This window comes from Gopherus flavomarginatus, chromosome 8 (assembly GCF_025201925.1).
Source record: "Gopherus flavomarginatus isolate rGopFla2 chromosome 8, rGopFla2.mat.asm, whole genome shotgun sequence".
In the NCBI taxonomy this organism is placed as follows: Eukaryota; Metazoa; Chordata; order Testudines; family Testudinidae; genus Gopherus; species Gopherus flavomarginatus.
The window spans coordinates 519811-536507 of record NC_066624.1 but is presented as its reverse complement, the minus strand read 5'-3'; the positions used below and the strand labels follow the sequence as shown (position 1 = coordinate 536507).

At 53.3% G+C, this 16697-nt stretch overlaps 1 protein-coding gene across 5 annotated transcripts in view; it reads right to left on the bottom strand.

The window, feature by feature from the left end:
* ZMYM3 (zinc finger MYM-type containing 3) overlaps positions 1-16697 on the bottom strand; it is a 57042-nt gene that overhangs the window by 10283 nt on the left and 30062 nt on the right. For all 5 annotated transcript variants that reach the window (XM_050964890.1, XM_050964893.1, XM_050964892.1 and 2 more), the window contains 8 exons: positions 16598-16656; positions 15669-15828; positions 14632-14747; positions 14259-14433; positions 13476-13622; positions 11587-11690; positions 9455-9623; positions 9101-9252 (listed from right to left, as the gene is read on the bottom strand). In XM_050964890.1, the coding sequence (XP_050820847.1) occupies positions 9101-9252; positions 9455-9623; positions 11587-11690; positions 13476-13622; positions 14259-14433; positions 14632-14747; positions 15669-15828; positions 16598-16656 (1082 nt within the window). The remainder of the gene's footprint in view (positions 1-9100; positions 9253-9454; positions 9624-11586; positions 11691-13475; positions 13623-14258; positions 14434-14631; positions 14748-15668; positions 15829-16597; positions 16657-16697) is intronic.

Here is a 16697-nt window from a genome sequence, read left to right as displayed (position 1 = left end):
CCCCCACTTTGCAGTCAGACGTGACTCTCAGCCAGCCAGTAAAACCGAGGTTTATTTGATGACAGGAACAGGGTCTAAAACAGAGCTTGTAGATACAGCGAACCGGACCCCTCGGCCGGGTCCATTCTGGGAGGCAGTGAGCCAGACCCCCACGTCTGCCCTCAGCCAGCTCCAGACTAACCACCCCTTCCAGCCCCTCCTCTCTGCTCAGCTCCTTTCCCGGGCCAGGAGGTCACCTGATCTCTTTGTCTCCAACACCTTCAGTTGGCACCTTTGCAAAGGAGGGGCCCAGGCCATCAGTTGCTAGGAGACAGAGTGCCAGGCATTTAGGTGCAGTGGCCCTTTGCTCTGCCAGATACTTAAGAACTGCCTAGGGGACACTGAGGCACCAACACAATATTCAGAGAAAACATTAAGAACATTCCCAGTTCGTCACATCTCTCCTCCCTTCAAGACCGAACTGAGCGAGGTCACTTCAGCCAGTGACCTGGGGAAGTTCGAACCCACCAACTTTCCCATGGATGCCCCAGCATCTCTCCCATTCCTTGGTGTGAGTTACACCAGGACAGTCCAGTCTCACGCCCTCCCTTAGGTTGGGTGTGCTTGATGGCACTTGCAGGCCGCATGTGGGAAGGTTTATGCGGCTTGAACGCTTTCGCTATCCCCAATACCCCTGGGGTTCAAACTGGGATGGGGTCTTCTCCCAGCACTCTGGGCTGCAATTCAGGCTCTCTTGGTTAAGAGCCCCCATCTTGGCCTTGGCCAGCTCTAGGCTTGGGCAGCCGCTTCCCACTTTATGGCCCAGACACAACACCTCTGCCGTCCCCCTTTGCACTTTCCAGCTTTTACCATCAGTCCCACCTCCTTGAGGCAGCCCAGCCCTCTCTTCACCTGGGACACCTGTTCCTCCCAGGTCTGGCTAAAGATGCACGTTATCCGTGTCTGCCAGGGCCAAGTTCTCCATCGCCCTCTGCTTGTCTAGAATCTCCCCAGGCCTAGGCATGGGGTGGGCATCGGACACTGTGATGGCTTTAAGCTTCTGATAGCCCCCACAAAACCAGATCATCCTGTCTCCCTTGGGGATCAGCCTCACGGGTGAGGCCCATGGGCTGTAAAACGGCTGGATCCCATCTAAAGCCAGCATGTCCCTGACCTCTCTCTCCAGGATCTGGGTTGCTTTCCCAGTGACTCTGAACGGGGAACACCTGATGGGGAGATTGTCTCCCACCTCAGGGAAGAGATCCCCCAGGGGGTCTTCCCCCTTCGCCATCCAATCCTCCCCTTTCAGGTCCAGGGGTCCCCTCACTCTCCTCCCATCCAGCAGCTCAAATGGGAAGAACCCTGTGGATTCCTGGGGCACCACCAGCTGCCTCCCGATTCCCCCCAGTTCTACCTCCCCTTGGGGAGCCCATTCCCGGTACAGGAATCCCTTCTCCTGCAGGACTCTGTCCCTGCAGCCTTCCCCAAGGGGGGTTGCAGCGCTGTGGCCAGCAAGTTCCCTCAGCTTCTCCAAGGAGGGATCCCTCTGCAGCTCGGTCTGGGATTCAGCTGCTGGGGCAGGGAGTGGGACCTGCTCCGTCTCGCTGGCTGGGCCTGGGGTCACAGTCCCCCTGAGCCCTGTCCCTGGTAGCTCCCTCCCTGCTGTGTAATCACTTCCCAGCAGCACGTCTGGACCAGGCAAACCTGTTTGGCAGCTGACCTGCCCTGCCTGGGTGTCCCCCCCACTCAGCTGGGGTCTCAGCTCCCCCCATGCTCAGCACTGCCCTTGCTGTCCCAGTGGGGGCAGGCAGCGAGCTCTCTGCTCTGGTCACAGCATCAGAGCCAGCATGAGACCCCTCTCCGGTGTGCAGGGGGGCGGGGAGCATCTCTCCCTCCCACTCAGCCCCAGGGGGCTGGTTACAGGTAGGCAGGTATCCTGAGCCCAACAGCCCCTCTCCACTGCCAGCCAGGTCATTTGCATTTTCACTGACCATTTCCATCCTAGCCAATTGGTTCCCTGGATTTGAATTCAAACCCTCGGCAGTTACAGGAGCGGGGCCTGGATCCTGTCCCAAGGGGAGACAGTCACCCCTCAACAGGGCCTCCGAGCCGATATCCTGGAGAACCCCAATGACCAGCCAGCCCGACCCCTCCTGGGTCTGCACAGGGATCTGGGCCATAGGCAGGGCAAGGGGCTTCACCCCAAGGAACTTCACCCAGGTCCCACAGTCCCTCAGCATCTGGGGCTGCACCACCCCAGTTCTCTCTGTCCCAGAGTCTCGCCCCCGCAGGCGTGTTTCCCCACTGACCCCTGGGCAGCCCCCTATGTCTCCCTGCTCCACCATCACCAGTCCGTGCTGCTGCTGCTTCTCCTGCAGCTTTTCCTTGGGCTCTTGCTCTCTCTCACGGTCCTCTCGCTCTCTCGGGCTCTGCTCCCATCCTATCCATCTCCAATCTCCTGATGGGGAACCCAATCGTGAAGACCCTCGTCTGATTGGGGACCAAACTCCCGGTGATGCCTGGCTGCTGCTCCAGCTGCTCCCAGATCCTCTTGTAGCCCCATCTGGGTCAGCAATCTGCTCCTCAGAGCGGTCCTCCTCCTCCAACTGCACGATTAACTGTGTCTTGGTGAACGTCCCCATGCGTAACCCTCTCTTTGTGCACAGGACCACAATGTCCTTCTTAAGGAGATGGTGATAGGCCATCACTTCACTGTTCCCAAGTGGCTCTGGACTCACAGGCCTGTGCGCTCTTGGCTCCCCCACAGTTTCCAGGAAGAACCCCTGGTGTGCCAGCCCTTCTCGTGATCACCACCTCTTTGCCAGGGTCGAGCTGCAGACTCCTCCGCCCCTGGAACTGCTCTTGCAATCCCCAGGGGAACTCTGCTACTGCAAAAATCCTTCCCTTTCCCAGGGTCGAGCGGCAAGCTCCTCCACCCGAGACTGCTCGCTGCAGTCCTCAGGGGGACCCCGTTACTCCAACAGTCCTTCTCGCTGGTCACACACTTCCAGAGGTTAACCGCTCCCTGAAACCGTCCCTCTCTGAGCCTTCAGCACGTCTGGTCCTCATTATTCCCCCTTCGTTTTACTGCTCCCCAGTCACTTACTGCAAGAAGCGCCATTCACGGGGTGCAATACATCCCACTGCTACCACCAGTTGTCATGGAGTCCCCGGGCGATGCTCTGGAACAGCTCCCCACAAAGCCAGGCAGGACTTTGGGGAGCCTCCTCTCCCTTGGAGCAGACTTGTTCAGGGCAAGAAGCTCACACGGCTTCACCTCCTGGGTCTCTCCTTGGAGCACTCAGCATCCTCTGCTCCTCCGTGCGCTTCCCACAGCGAGCCCACCCAGGCGGGGTCCTGGGGAAGCCACAGGGTCCTGCACCCCCACTTTGCAGTCAGACGTGACTCTCAGCCAGCCAGTAAAACCGAGGTTTATTTGATGACAGGAACAGGGTCTAAAACAGAGCTTGTAGATACAGCGAACCGGACCCCTCGGCCGGGTCCATTCTGGGAGGCAGTGAGCCAGACCCCCACGTCTGCCCTCAGCCAGCTCCAGACTAACCACCCCTTCCAGCCCCTCCTCTCTGCTCAGCTCCTTTCCTGGGCCAGGAGGTCACCTGATCCCTTTGTCTCCAACACCTTCAGTTGGCACCTTTGCAGGGGAGGGGCCCAGGCCATCAGTTGCTGGGAGACAGAGTGCCAGGCATTTAGGTGCACTGGCCCTTTGCTCTGCCAGATACTTAAGAACTGCCTAGGGGACACTGAGGCACCAACACAATATTCAGAGAAAACACTAAGAACATTCCCAGTTCGTCACACAGGGGTTCTCAAACTGGGGTTCGGTACCCCTCAGGGGGTCACGAGGTTATTACATGCGGGGTTGTGAACTGTCAACCTCCACCCCAAACCCTGCTTTGCCTCCAGAATTTATATTGGTGTTAAATATATAAAAAAGTGTTTTTAATTTGGGGGGGGTGGTCACAGAGGCTTGCTGTGTGAAAGGGGTCACCAGTGAAAAAGTTTGAGAGTCACTGCTCTATGACTTGTTGCACATGGGGAGCAATGCCCAAATTCTGCAGCCAGGACGCCCTTCTCATGGTCACTGGCAAGGTCAAAAGCATCCATGACATCCAACGTGGACTGCAATTAAGTCTTAAGCTACCAAGCAGCCTTCGGAGAGAAGTGCCCGGAATTTCTCAATGGAGGCTTCGGGCAGCTGGTCTGCAAACTTAGAAATAGCTATTTAGTTCACAAAGTCATATGTGGACAGCAGTGCCTGCTGGTTAGCAATCCGTATCTGCACGGAGGAGGAGGAGGAGGTGTTTATCTTTCTTCCCATCACATCCACCCGTTCACAGTCCTTATCCTTTGGAATGGACTTAAATCTGCCCTGCCGATTCCTATTGTTGACCTTGGTTATGACCAGGGAATATAGGGCTGGAGAGGAATAGAAACCGCCAAATCCCTGCATCTGAATGAAGTAGCGTTTCTCCAACACTTTGTAGTAGGCAGTACCAAAGCTGGCATTCTCCAGAGTGTACTGTTCCTAGGGAGGACGACTCTTCCAGGGGCAGATAGCTAATATCCAAAAACGTATAGGTATTCTCCTGCAGGAACTCCGTTTGAACACCCAGGGAAGAAGCCAGACCACACTGCAAGAGGTCCTGCTATGCCTTGAAATCCTGTGGTATTGAAAGAGAGGAAGATCCAGGCACCACGGAATCGTCCGAGACAAAGATGGAGTGGTTAACTGTGACCATGCCGGATCGTGTTCCAGGAATGACGGGCCTGGACGGGACAACTCTGGACGCTCTGCAAGGGGAAGGCTCACAGGTACCTGGGGCTATGGTGAATCAACAGTCACCACCACGGACCTGCCCAGTGATCTCACCTTAGAGCAAGATGAGGAGAGGGAACTCTGAATCGAGGATCATCCCACAGATTCCACTGAGGCCATTGGTATGCATAAGGCTTTGGTGCGAGTAGCTGTTGGGCCAGGGGACCCCATCCCAACTGCGAGACAATCCTGGTACCGATATGGCTCCATGAACGGCCCCTGATGCAGCTCAGGTGATGGACAGCGAGAGGAAGATCCTGACCAGGACGCCAAGGAGTCCTGGGCTTCAAGGGATCAAGGTGGCACCTGCCCTGAGCATCTGAGCAACTAGTCTGACTCACCTATAGCCCAGAATGGCGAGGGAACTGGGGCCAACAGAGGAAACAGAATCACCAGCACTGAGTATGCCTCCATCATTTCTAGTGCTGGAAGTGCTGTTAACGTCAAAACCAGCAGAAGTACTAAGGTGACTGATGGTGCCAAAGTGGAGAGCGATGAGAGCATGCTGACAACAAGGATGCCAAAGTTGTTCCTGGCACCAAGGAGATCCCTTGTGATGAGCCTGGTCCCAGCCCCAGCCCCACTTCCACTGACTGTGGAAAGGAAATATCGGTGTGTGGTGCTGACAGACCCCCAGGTCCATCAATAGGCTATTAGCCAGAATGGGCAGGGATGGTGTCCTGAGCCTCTGTTTGCCAGAAGCTGGGAATGGGCGGCAGGGGATGGGTCACTTGATGATTGCCTGTTCTGTTCACTCCCTCTGGGGTACCTGGCATTGGCCACTGTCAGAAGGCAGGTGTGACGTTGCACTCCTCCATATGTTTTATGGAAATATGTTTGTAAATGTGAATATAATGTAACTGGAATATGCTTTATGCAAAAGGTCTCTTGTAAGGTATCATTACAAAGGTTATAACCTACTGAATATATCCATCCTATTTGTATGTATGTATATTCTTGTATCTGAAACTAGAAATATGAAGTATAACTCTGAAATCCTACTGTAACTATGCAAAGTGTGGGCCATTAATGGTGGTTTAGAATCTTGATGGCTCCCGTTGACCAGGATAATTGGTTGTAAATGGCTCTGTTTACTTGTAAGCCTTCCTGTGTTCCTGTGAGTCAGGCCAGAAAGAATGAAGGCTTGGGGGTCTCACAGGACATGTGACCATGTCACCTGGTACTGGAATCCATCTTAAACCTGGTGCTTTTCCATTTAGAAGGAGGGGTGGGGACCCAGAGAGACCAAAGATTCCCGCCTTGTGCCAAAGCCATAAAAGGGGGTGGAACAGAACAAAGGGGGCTGCAGTCATGAGAAATCCCCTAGTTACCACCTGAGCTGGAACTAACAAGAACTGTACCGGGGAAAGGATTGTGCCCAGACTAGAAAGGAATCTAGTCTGTGAAAGAAGCTTACTGGAACATATCTGAGGATGAGATTTACCTGTAATCAGTTTCTAAATGTATTAGGCTCAGACTTATGTGTTTTGTTTTATTTTGCTTGGTAACTTACTTTGTTGTGTCTGTTATCACTTGACACCACTTAAATCCTAATTTTTATACTTAATAAAATCACTTTTGTTTCTTAGTAAACCCAGAGTAAGTGATTAATACTGGGGGGGCAAACAGCTGTGCATATCTCTCTATCAATGTTATAGAGGGTGGACAATTTATGAGTTTACCCTGTATAAGCATTAAACAGAGTAAAACAGATTTATTTGGGAAGTGGGTGTCTGGGTGCTGGAAATAGGTGACTTGCTGAGCGGTTTTTGGTTAAAGTCTGCAGCTTTGGGGGCGTGGACCAAACCCTGGGTCTGTGTTGCAGCAGACTAGTGTGTCTGACTCAACAAGGCAGGGTTCTGGAGTCTCAAGCTGGCAGTGGAAAATGGGCTCAGAGGTAATTCCAGCACATCAGGTGACAGTCCTAAGGGGGTCTTTGTGACAGAACTCGTCACAACAGGATACTGGGCTAGACTGACCTTTGGTCTGACTCATTATGGCCATTCTTATGTTCAGTGCAGCTGCCTGCCCAGTCAATGGGCTATAAATGATGCAGCCCTGGCAAAGTCCTGGACCAAGGGAGAAGTCGGGACAGAAAAGCAGAAACAGTCAGTGCTGGCATCACCCTCATCGGTACCGGACTTAACAGATGCCACGGGGCCAAAATTGGAGACAACCGTACAGGGTCTCTGACCTTCCTGTGCAGCACCAGGGAGAGGTTGACGGAAACTGCTCCATCGCATCATTTCGGTCCACACTCCTTCTGGAGAAGGCAGACGAGTCCACACACAACCTGGAGCAGCCGTGATCAGTCTTACGAGACCTCTTGCTTGGCACACTCAGCAGGGAGCGACTCCTCCATCTCTTCAGAGAGGCACCAGCTCCAGAGTGCGAAACAGCAGCACTCTCAGAACCTGAGGGCAACTTCCGATCCCATGTAGGCCTTGGTGCCGAAACAGGCCATGTGGCTTGTTGAATCAGGGGCTGCTTCTGACCAAGATCTCTCTCTACCTAAGTCCATTTGGTGAATGATCTGTGAACTGAACACCACCCCCTGCCATGGGCTTTGTCTAAGCACAGCAAGCTCTGCATGTGGGGATCGTTGTGACGGACAATGTTTAATCCCTGGTGATTGCATCACAAGGGAAATACTGAAACTAATGCTAACATACATCAGACTAAGTGCACTAATTAACTAGACTCAACTGGAGAAAGGCACTAAGACACAGTGAGGTTAGGAGCCACACAGAGCTCTGGACAGGAAGAAGGAACTGAGGGGGTAGAGGCAGCGCTGCCTTCAATAGCCAGGGGAGGGACTATCAGCATGAGGCACAAGCGCTGCCTCCTACAGGTACTGCTAGGCTAAATTCTCCAGCTCCGGTGCACTGGGTGTGCACACACCTATGTAGAATACATGGATGCATCTGACCAAGGAAGACTGCTGCAGAGACTCTTCCATATTGCCTCTACATAAATCCATGGTACGCCCACATCTTGAACACTGCATGCAGATGTGGTAGCCCCATCTCACAAAAGATATATTGGAATTGGAAACGGTTCAGAAAAGAGCAACAAAAATGATTAGGGGTATGGAATGGCTTCCATATGAGGAGAGATTAATAAGACTGGGACTTTTCAGCTTGGAAAAGAGTCGACTAAGGCGGGATATTATAGAGTTGTATAAAATCATGAGTGGTGTGGAGAAAGTAAATAAGGAAGTGCTGTTTACTCCTTCTCATAACACACAAACTAGGGGTCACCAAATGAAATTAACAGGCAGCAAACAAAAGAAAGTATTTTTTCACACAATGTACAGTCAACCTGTGGAACTCCTTGCCAGAGGATGTTGTGAAGACTAAGATTATAACAGAATTATAACAGAATTCAAATAAGAACTAGATAAGTTCATGGAGGATAGGTCCAACCCTGGCTATTAGCCAGGATGGGCAGGGATGGTGTCCCTAGCCTCTGTTTGCCAGAAGCTGGGAATGGGTCACTTCATGATTACCTGCTCTGTTCATTCCCTCTGGGCACGATACTGGGCAAGACGGACCTTTGGTCTGACCCAGTATGGCCATTCTTATACAGCAAAATTAATAGGCAGCAGGTTTAAAACAAACATAAGGAAGTACTTCTTCACTCAAAGCACAGCCACCCTGTGGAACTCATTGCCAGGGGATGTTGTGAAGGCCAAGAGCATAACTGGGTTCATAAAAGAATTAGCTAAGTTCATGGAGGACAGGTCCATCAGTGGCTATTAGCCAAGATGGTCAGGGATGCAACCCCATGATCTGGCTGTCCCTCTGCCTGGCAGAAGCTGGGTTTGGACAGGGAATGGATCAAATGATAATTGCCCTGTTCTGTTCATTCCCTCTGAAGCATCTGGCAATGGCCCCTGTCAGAGACAGGATACAGGGCTAGATGGACCTTTAGTCTGACCCAGCCTAGCCGTTCTTAGTACTGGTCAGAACGCACATTGCAGAATTAAAGGGAATTCAGAGAAAGGTGAGGAGAGTTAGAGGCCTGGAAAAAAAGACCTGAAGAGAAAGCCCCCAGCATGATCCTCACACAGCTAGAACACAAAGAGCTGCTAGTTACTAGGGGTCATAAGGGGAGCAGGCCAGGGAAGCCCCCTGCCCCTGGGTACAGGTTTGGGTGGGGAGGGTGTGAGGCCCAGGAAAGAGCCTACAGGTACTGGGGTGAGGGAGGGGTGCAAGGCATGCCCACACTTTCCCATTGCCTGGCGTCGGGGTGGAGCACACGAGGCCAAGGGAGCCCCCCTACCTGCTGGATGCCGAGGCAGAGGTAATAGATGCTGTCTGGCTCATAGCGCTCGCCATTGGGCCGTGTTATCTCCTTGACGAACTGGGCAAGACCATAGTTGAGCTCGGCAGCCGTGCAGGCCAGGATATCCTCTTTGATACGCATAGGCTTAGCTGCAGAGACAGAAGCAGATCAACCTCAGGCAAGAGCTCGTGGGGGGTTGGAGTGCTCAGCGCTGAGAAGGGAGCCTGGCTGCTGGCGTCGGGGACAGGTCCCTGGGGCTCGCTGGACTCCAGAGCTCTTTGGACAGGCTTCCCAGGCCCACTGATGCTGCAACCCCTCCCCAGCAATCCCTGGGGCAGAGGTAACACTTACGCCCAAAGCGCAGCTCCTCTCCCTTGCTGGACTCCCCGCCAGCGTACTTTGTCTGCACCCAGCATTTCCAGGCATTCACCCCATACGAATAATTCAGTCCTGTGCAGCTCGGCTGGCTGCTCATGGAGTCCCGGGAGCAGCTTTCGGAGAGCATCAGACGCTTCTGACCCTGCAGAGAAGTTCACCATAAGGCTGGGAATGCCAGAACACATGGGTGCAGAGGCAGGTGTTACTGACAGTCCTAAAGGATCCCAGAATGCCTACAGACTCATAGAAACGTAGGACAGGAAGGCCTCTCCAGAACACCCACAACAGTAATGGTTGGGGAATCACCTGTGAGACCAGGTTCAGATGCCTTGCTAGCATGTTTGGCATACAGGAGCACCCCATCATCACAGGGTGTCACAACAGACAGTGCAGGCACGGCTGGGGCAAAGGACCAAACCCTGCTACCAATGAGGGCAGACCGGGGGCAGCCACAGAGCTATCACCAAAAGGAGACGGCCAACCATCAGACTAGCCCTCTCCCACGCCCACGCCACAGGAGCTGCAATGATGGCACTAATTCAACATGTTAACAGAGGTTGTGAACTCTCATAGCAAAGCCAACAAAGCCTAGACGCTCTCAGGACCAAAGCTCTCCGGGTCAGGGATATCAGTGATATGCTCAGCTGAGCATTTGATCTTCATATGACATTCCCAAGGTTTGTTTAGTGCCCACAAAGCTCTGGGAGCAGTACAGACACAGCGACGGACAGCCCTACACCCTCTAACAGGCTGACTATTATGTTCAATTGAACTCAGGGTCCCTCTACAATTAGAGCCGAGTAGCCTGGCTCCTTCAGAAGGAAAATCTACATCAAGAGGCCGCCTAGCTGGACACAGAATAAAAGGACTGGAAGGGACCTCAAGAGGTCATCTAGTCCAGTCCCCTGCACTCATGGCAGGACTAAGTATTACCCAGAACATCCCTGACAGGTGTTTGTCTAACCTGCTCTTAAAAATTTCCAATGATGGAGATTCCACAACCTCCCTAGGCAATTTAATCCAGTGCTTAACCACCCCGACAGTTAGCAAGTTTTTCCTAATGTCCAACCTAAACCTCCCTTGCTGCAATTTACGCCCATTGCTTCTTGTGCTATCCTCAGAGGTTAAGAATAATTTACCTCCCTTCTCCTTGTGACAACCTTTTATGTATTGAAAACTGTTACCCTCTCAGTCTTCTCTTTTCCAGACTAAATAAACTCCGTTTTTTCAATCTTCCCTCATAGGTCATGTTTTCTAGGCATTTAATCATTTTTGTTGCTCTACTCTGGACTTTCTCCAATTTGTCCACATCTGTCCTGAAATGTGGCACCCAGAACCGGACACAATACTCCAGCTGAGGCCTAATCAGCACAGAGTAGAGTGGAAGGATTATTTCTTGTGTCTTGTTTACAACACTCCTGCTAATACATCCCAGAATGATGTTCGCTTTTTTTGCAACAATGTTACACTACTGACTCATATTTAGTTTGTGATCCACCATGACCCTCAGACCCCTTTCCGCAGTGCTCCTTCCTAGGCAGTCATTTCCCATTTTGTATGTGTGCAACTGACTGTTCCTTCCTACGTCGAGCACTTTGCATTTGTCCTTATTGAATTTCATCCTATTTACTTCAGACCATTTTTCCAGTTTGTCCAGATCATTTTGAATGTTAATCCTGTCCTCCAAAGCACTTGCAACCCCTCCCAGCTTGGTATCATCCGCAAACTTTATAAGTGTACTCTATATACTGTTATCTAAATCACTGATGAAGATATTGAACAGAACCAGACCCAGAACTGATCCCTGCGGGACCCCACTCATTATGCCCTTTGAGCATTTTTGTGAACCACTAATAACTACTCTCTGGGAACTCTTTTCTAACCAGTTCTGCACCCATCTTATAGTTGCTCCATCTAAGTTGCATCCAAGGAGAGAACCTGGCATCCAGGCTGCAGTTCACTCAGTGACAAAGCACCCTTGCATAGCCCACCACCTGTCCCCCCCACAGCCCGAACTGAGACCAGAACCCCACAGGGTTCAGCAGGCAGTGTCCATCAGCTGCCCTGGGCCACTGCAGCCCTGCATATGCACATGCAGCGCTCACCTTCCGGATGGTGCGAGGGAGGTCTGGATCTGTGGATACATCATCTGGCCCCACCAGGCCACAGTCAAAGAGGAAATCCACACTGGGGTTAATGTCCAGAGGGTCTGACGGGAAACAAGGCAGCACAGGAGGGGTCAGGGGTATGGGCTTTCACCAGCCACGCCATCCCCCCAAAGGGATAGAACCAGCCGGGCTAATGTGGGCATTACCCAGGGATCCCCCCAGGGAGATCTCCTAGCCCCAGCCAATGGCAGGCAGCAGCACTGACATCACCAAGCCATAGTGCAGGGGTAGGCAACCTATGGCATGTGTGCCAAAGGTGGCACACAAGCTGATTTTCAGTGGCACTCACACTGCCCAGGTCCTGGCCACCGGTCTGGGGAGCTCTGCATTTTAAATTAATTTTAAATAAAGTTTCTTAAACATTTTAAAAACCTTATTTACTTTACATACAACAATAGTTTAGTTATATATTATAGACCTACAGAAAGAGATCTTCTAAAAATATTAAAATGTATTACTGGCACGCGAAACCTTAAATTAGAGTGAATAAATGAAGACTCGGCACACCACTTCTGAAAGGTTGCTGACCCCTGCCATAGTGCATGATAACATCTGGGCCTCTGAAAATATTCAGCAAACTACCCTCTTAAGGGGGGTTCCCCAAAGGCACCTCTTGAGCCCCTGCTGTGCCATGGTCCCAAATGGTCTCCCTCTTCCAATGCTGCGGACAGGCCGTGCCCTGCTGTACATAGGGCTTGTAGGCATGCTCCCTCTGTCCCATGGCACTTGGCTCTTTGGAGTCTCCCACTCCTTGACAGTGAGGGGCCCGCTAAGTACTCCAGGGATCTCTGACCCACACGTATGAGCCAATAAGCCAGGAGCGAGCAGATGCCTGAGAACAGCCCCCGTCTCTGCTGCTCGTTCCAGTAGCTCACAGTTCCAGGTCACCCCAGAAGGGGCCACCTTGGCTGCCATGCTGCGTTCTTCCTGACTGAGGGAAGGTGCCCGGTGCACTGGGGGAGGGGAGTGGGGAGCATCATCACAGCTGCCTGGCTGCTGGTTTGCAATGGTACATGCCAAGAGGCAGGCTCTAGCCGTCCATCCCGCACCCTGCGGCTTTGCAGAGGAGTTACTGCTTCCGAGGCTTTCCTGTCCCCTGGGCATCTGGGAGCTGGGTCAGAACCCCCTGTGGAGTTGTCTGCTCTATTTCCTGCCCATGCTTCTGGCCTCAGTACATTGGATCACTCTGCTGTTTATTCAGCCAGATCCCTGGAGCAGACTTAGCGAAGGACAGACCTAACCCATTCCCTGATGGACGCCTCGTCCAGCTCAGCGGTCACTTGGTACTAGCCTTCAGCCAGGCCCTATTTAGGGGACACTGCCACAACCCAGAGCAGCCAAGCTCACTTTGAGACACACCACAGCTGAGGCAGGAATCTTCAAGGGATGGGGCACAGTCCCACCCTACTTCGTTCCTGGCCTCACCTTTCTGCAGGTTTTGCTGCTAACCTCATCTGCATCTCCCTGGCATTACTCCTTATGCCATGCAGTGTGGCTCTCCCACGCTCTGCCCTTTATAGGCTGCACCAGTGACCCTGACTTGTCAGGGCCCAGGGTCACTGCTGAGCCTCACTGGCTTCCCTGCAACTGTGCAGACACACTTCAGCACGTTCCCTGCCCTCTTGGTCTCTCCTCATACTCATATTGGAGGGATCAGCTTCACCCCCCAAACATATCAGCCCCTTCTGCCTCCAGCTGCCACTGGCCCCGTGTGCCCAGCTGGCCATTTGTTCTTTGACAAGGAACAGTTTCTCTGTAAATGCTGCCTGAGCAGCAGGGTCCCCAGGCCAGAATACATCCCTGTGCCACATTCAGCCTGCTCTTACTTTTGGGGAAGTCGGCCTCCAGGTCCTGGCCAGGCTCATCCAAGACATTTGCCATCTTGACAGCCATGGCTAACACATCATCTCTTGCTGGCCCAAACAGATCACAGTCCTCCAGGAGACCCTCCGCGCTCTGGTTACTCACCAGATCTGCGGACACAAGAGCAACTCAGGATACTCACGCTCCAAATTAGCCTCCCCATCCCCTCCAATTGGAAACAGACATAATGGGTCAAATGACACTTGCAGAATTAAACACACTCTTAGGCTGAGGCTCTGTGCTGAAGTGCAGCTGACCTCCCTAAAGCCACGCTGCGGAGTCTTCTCCAGTGCTTGGAGTGGCCCTATGGCCTCTCCGGGAGACCAAGTCAAAGGCTGCAAAGTAGGACTCAAGAAACCTCTCAGGTGACTGCTTGGGAAATGCTTACTCTGTGTGCAGTGCTGCACACCCACAGCCCACAAGGGACAGGGACTCGCACTCCTGCCAGGAGCTCCATTTTACAATAAATCATTTGGAAGTGAACCCAGGGTGGTTAAGGCACATGTGTAGTACTCCCATCCCCACCAGACAGGGCTGCAGGCACAGTTCTCTGCCAGAAACACAGCTCTTCAGGTGCCTTCTCAGTGGCATCCATCTTAGTGGTGGTGCTCCCTACAGATAGCAACCCCCACCCCCCAGGCTGTGCAGAAGTTGGAGCACGGACAGAAGGGCTGGCTTTTGTAGCAGCTGAGCCCAGGCCAGCTCCTGAGAGGGGCTCCAGCACAGGGAATGGCGGTGAAACCTACCACACAGGTCTGAGGATGCCTTGTCCAGCTCCTCAGCCTCTGCGATCATCTCGGCCATGGCCAGGATGTCAGCCTCCAGGGGGTTGGAAGGGATCTTCACCTTCAACTCCTCAATGGTCTCCACTATCTTATCTGTGCTCTCCAGTGTGGTGGGCAGGAACATTGGCACAGGCACCTATCAGTCAGCAGGACAGCAGGCAGAGGTCAGAGCCAAACACAGCCTCCGCTTTGGGGTCTGCACCCAACAGCAAACTCTGGCTCTGCCAAGTGCACCCAAAGTCAGGAGGGAGGAAGGAAGCGGGGCTCAGAGAGGCCCGTGCAGAAGAGGAAATTCAGGGGAAAGGGAGCATGAGCAAATGGGTGTGTTGCTTACCGGGACAGGCATGGAGAAAGGCACGGGTACTTTCTGGCAGTACATATGCATAGGCACAGGCACGAAGATCGGGACGGGGATCGGCAACACAATCACCTGTGGCTTCCAGTCTGCCTCTGGCACAGAACAAAGGGCATGTCAGCGCCTTCTGCTGGCTGGGATGGGGACCAGTCTCTCTCTTGAACCCCACCTTGGTTCTATTCCTTACAGCACCCCCTGCTGGCTGTAAGTCTCTGACTCTCCTCCATTTGTTGACACACACTGCAGCACTACCGGGTCCTGCATGCACACCCAGACTTGAGCTCCCAGAACTCACAGGCAAATCCTGTGTGATAGGCTATTGCTGCAAACCCTCCTCTCCTAGAGAGCCGACGGCCAGGACACATCTTACAGTGCTAATGGCATTTAGATTGCAGACTCCCCCAAGAAGGGAATGCCTCAAGCACAGACCTCTTCGGCAGTCTGTGTGGAGCCTATTGGCAGGCTGGCTCAGATGCTGCTGCTGCTGCCCAGAGCCTGCATGGAGTCAGCTTGCCTGCCCCGCCCCCAAATGAGACCGGCTCTCTGGAGTGACATGCAAGAATCCGTTAGAGTTGAAAATCCCACTTGGCCCTAGGGAGAAGGCACAGACCCCTCATGCCTACTGTTGGGATGGATGCAGCACCAGCAGGGGCTAAGCAGTGGGGATTGCTGGGGAGGTGGCCAGTTAGCAAGCAAGAGGTGCAGAATTTCCTGGCTTTCCAAAGGAAGGGGTGGGGAGGTTGCAGGGACAGGTGGCACAGGTGCTATTCAGAGTAAGCTAGAATGAAGACTGGGCCAACTTGCTCTGCTCTCAGCAGGGGCAGACCACTTCTCTTTGGCTGGCACGTACTGGTGAGTTCGCTTCCCTCCTCTTCCAGGCTTTCAGCACAGAAGTTACAACCACTCCCACTCCTCTCTCCATTTGGTGCTGGGCATTCAGTGAGTTCACACACACTCAGTCAGGAACTTGTCCCAATGGCCCCTGCAGTCCAGAAAGACACAGCACATGCTCTTACCTGTCTGACATCCCTTGGACTTCACTTCTATCTTGCAGGACACGCCCCGGTTCTGCATCAATGGTTTGCACATAGCAGCCTTGTTCTTCCGAGGCGTGGCGGGAACTGGTGGCGGTGGGGGGGCTGGGGACATCTGGGCTGAGGAGGCCTTTGCAGACACCTGTCGAAATCCAGAAAGGGACAAGTCTGTGTCCTGTGCTGGCAAACACCCCCTCCTCCAACAATCCACATGGCCAGGGCCCTTCTCCCTCAAGCTGCTGCTGGTGGTGCCTCCAGATGCCACCATCTCAGGCAGTACCTGCAGACCCCCAGATACCCACCCCAGCACCATTCACTGCTCTCAAGCCAAACACTCAGCAGGTGCTTGTACCAACGAACACACCCCATGACAGGGAGCCGGGCCCTCAATGGACTGCACTGCCCAGGGGTGCAGACCTGGCCAAAGGAGCGGCAAGCTCAGAGTCGGTGACCGACGAGCCCCAATTAACAGGGAGCGTAGCACTCATCAGTCCCACCCTAGGGAGCAGGGAAGGAATTTGGTCTTTTCAGAGTCCCAGGCTTTCACAAGTGAAATGAACAGCCACAGGCCAGGGAGAAAACAGGGTGAGGGCATGCGTCAGTCAGCGCTGGGAACCACTCCTAGCTCTGCACTGATGCACCCTCTCATGGCGTTTATCTGCTCTCCCAGGGCCAGTCAGCCACTGCCACTTGCCCATGCAACCGTACTGCCCTCCCCACAGGCTGGGTCCCAGCAGCACACCTCAGGCTCCTCTGCCCATGCACAGAGATGCTGCCCTAGCCTCAGATGGGGCCCGTGTCACCATGGAAACACTGGTCAGGTCCTATAATTTGTTCCAACTCAGGAAGTCCCCCTTTGGGGCAAGGGCAGCCCAAGGACCTCTCCCAATGTGTTCCCCCTCAGGCCTCACCATATTAGTCTCTGCTTTCTGTGGGGAAGAGCCAGGAGGTTTGGGCTCGGGAGTCTGACCTGCAAGGGAAAGAGAAGAACCATGAGCACGTGCTGCATTC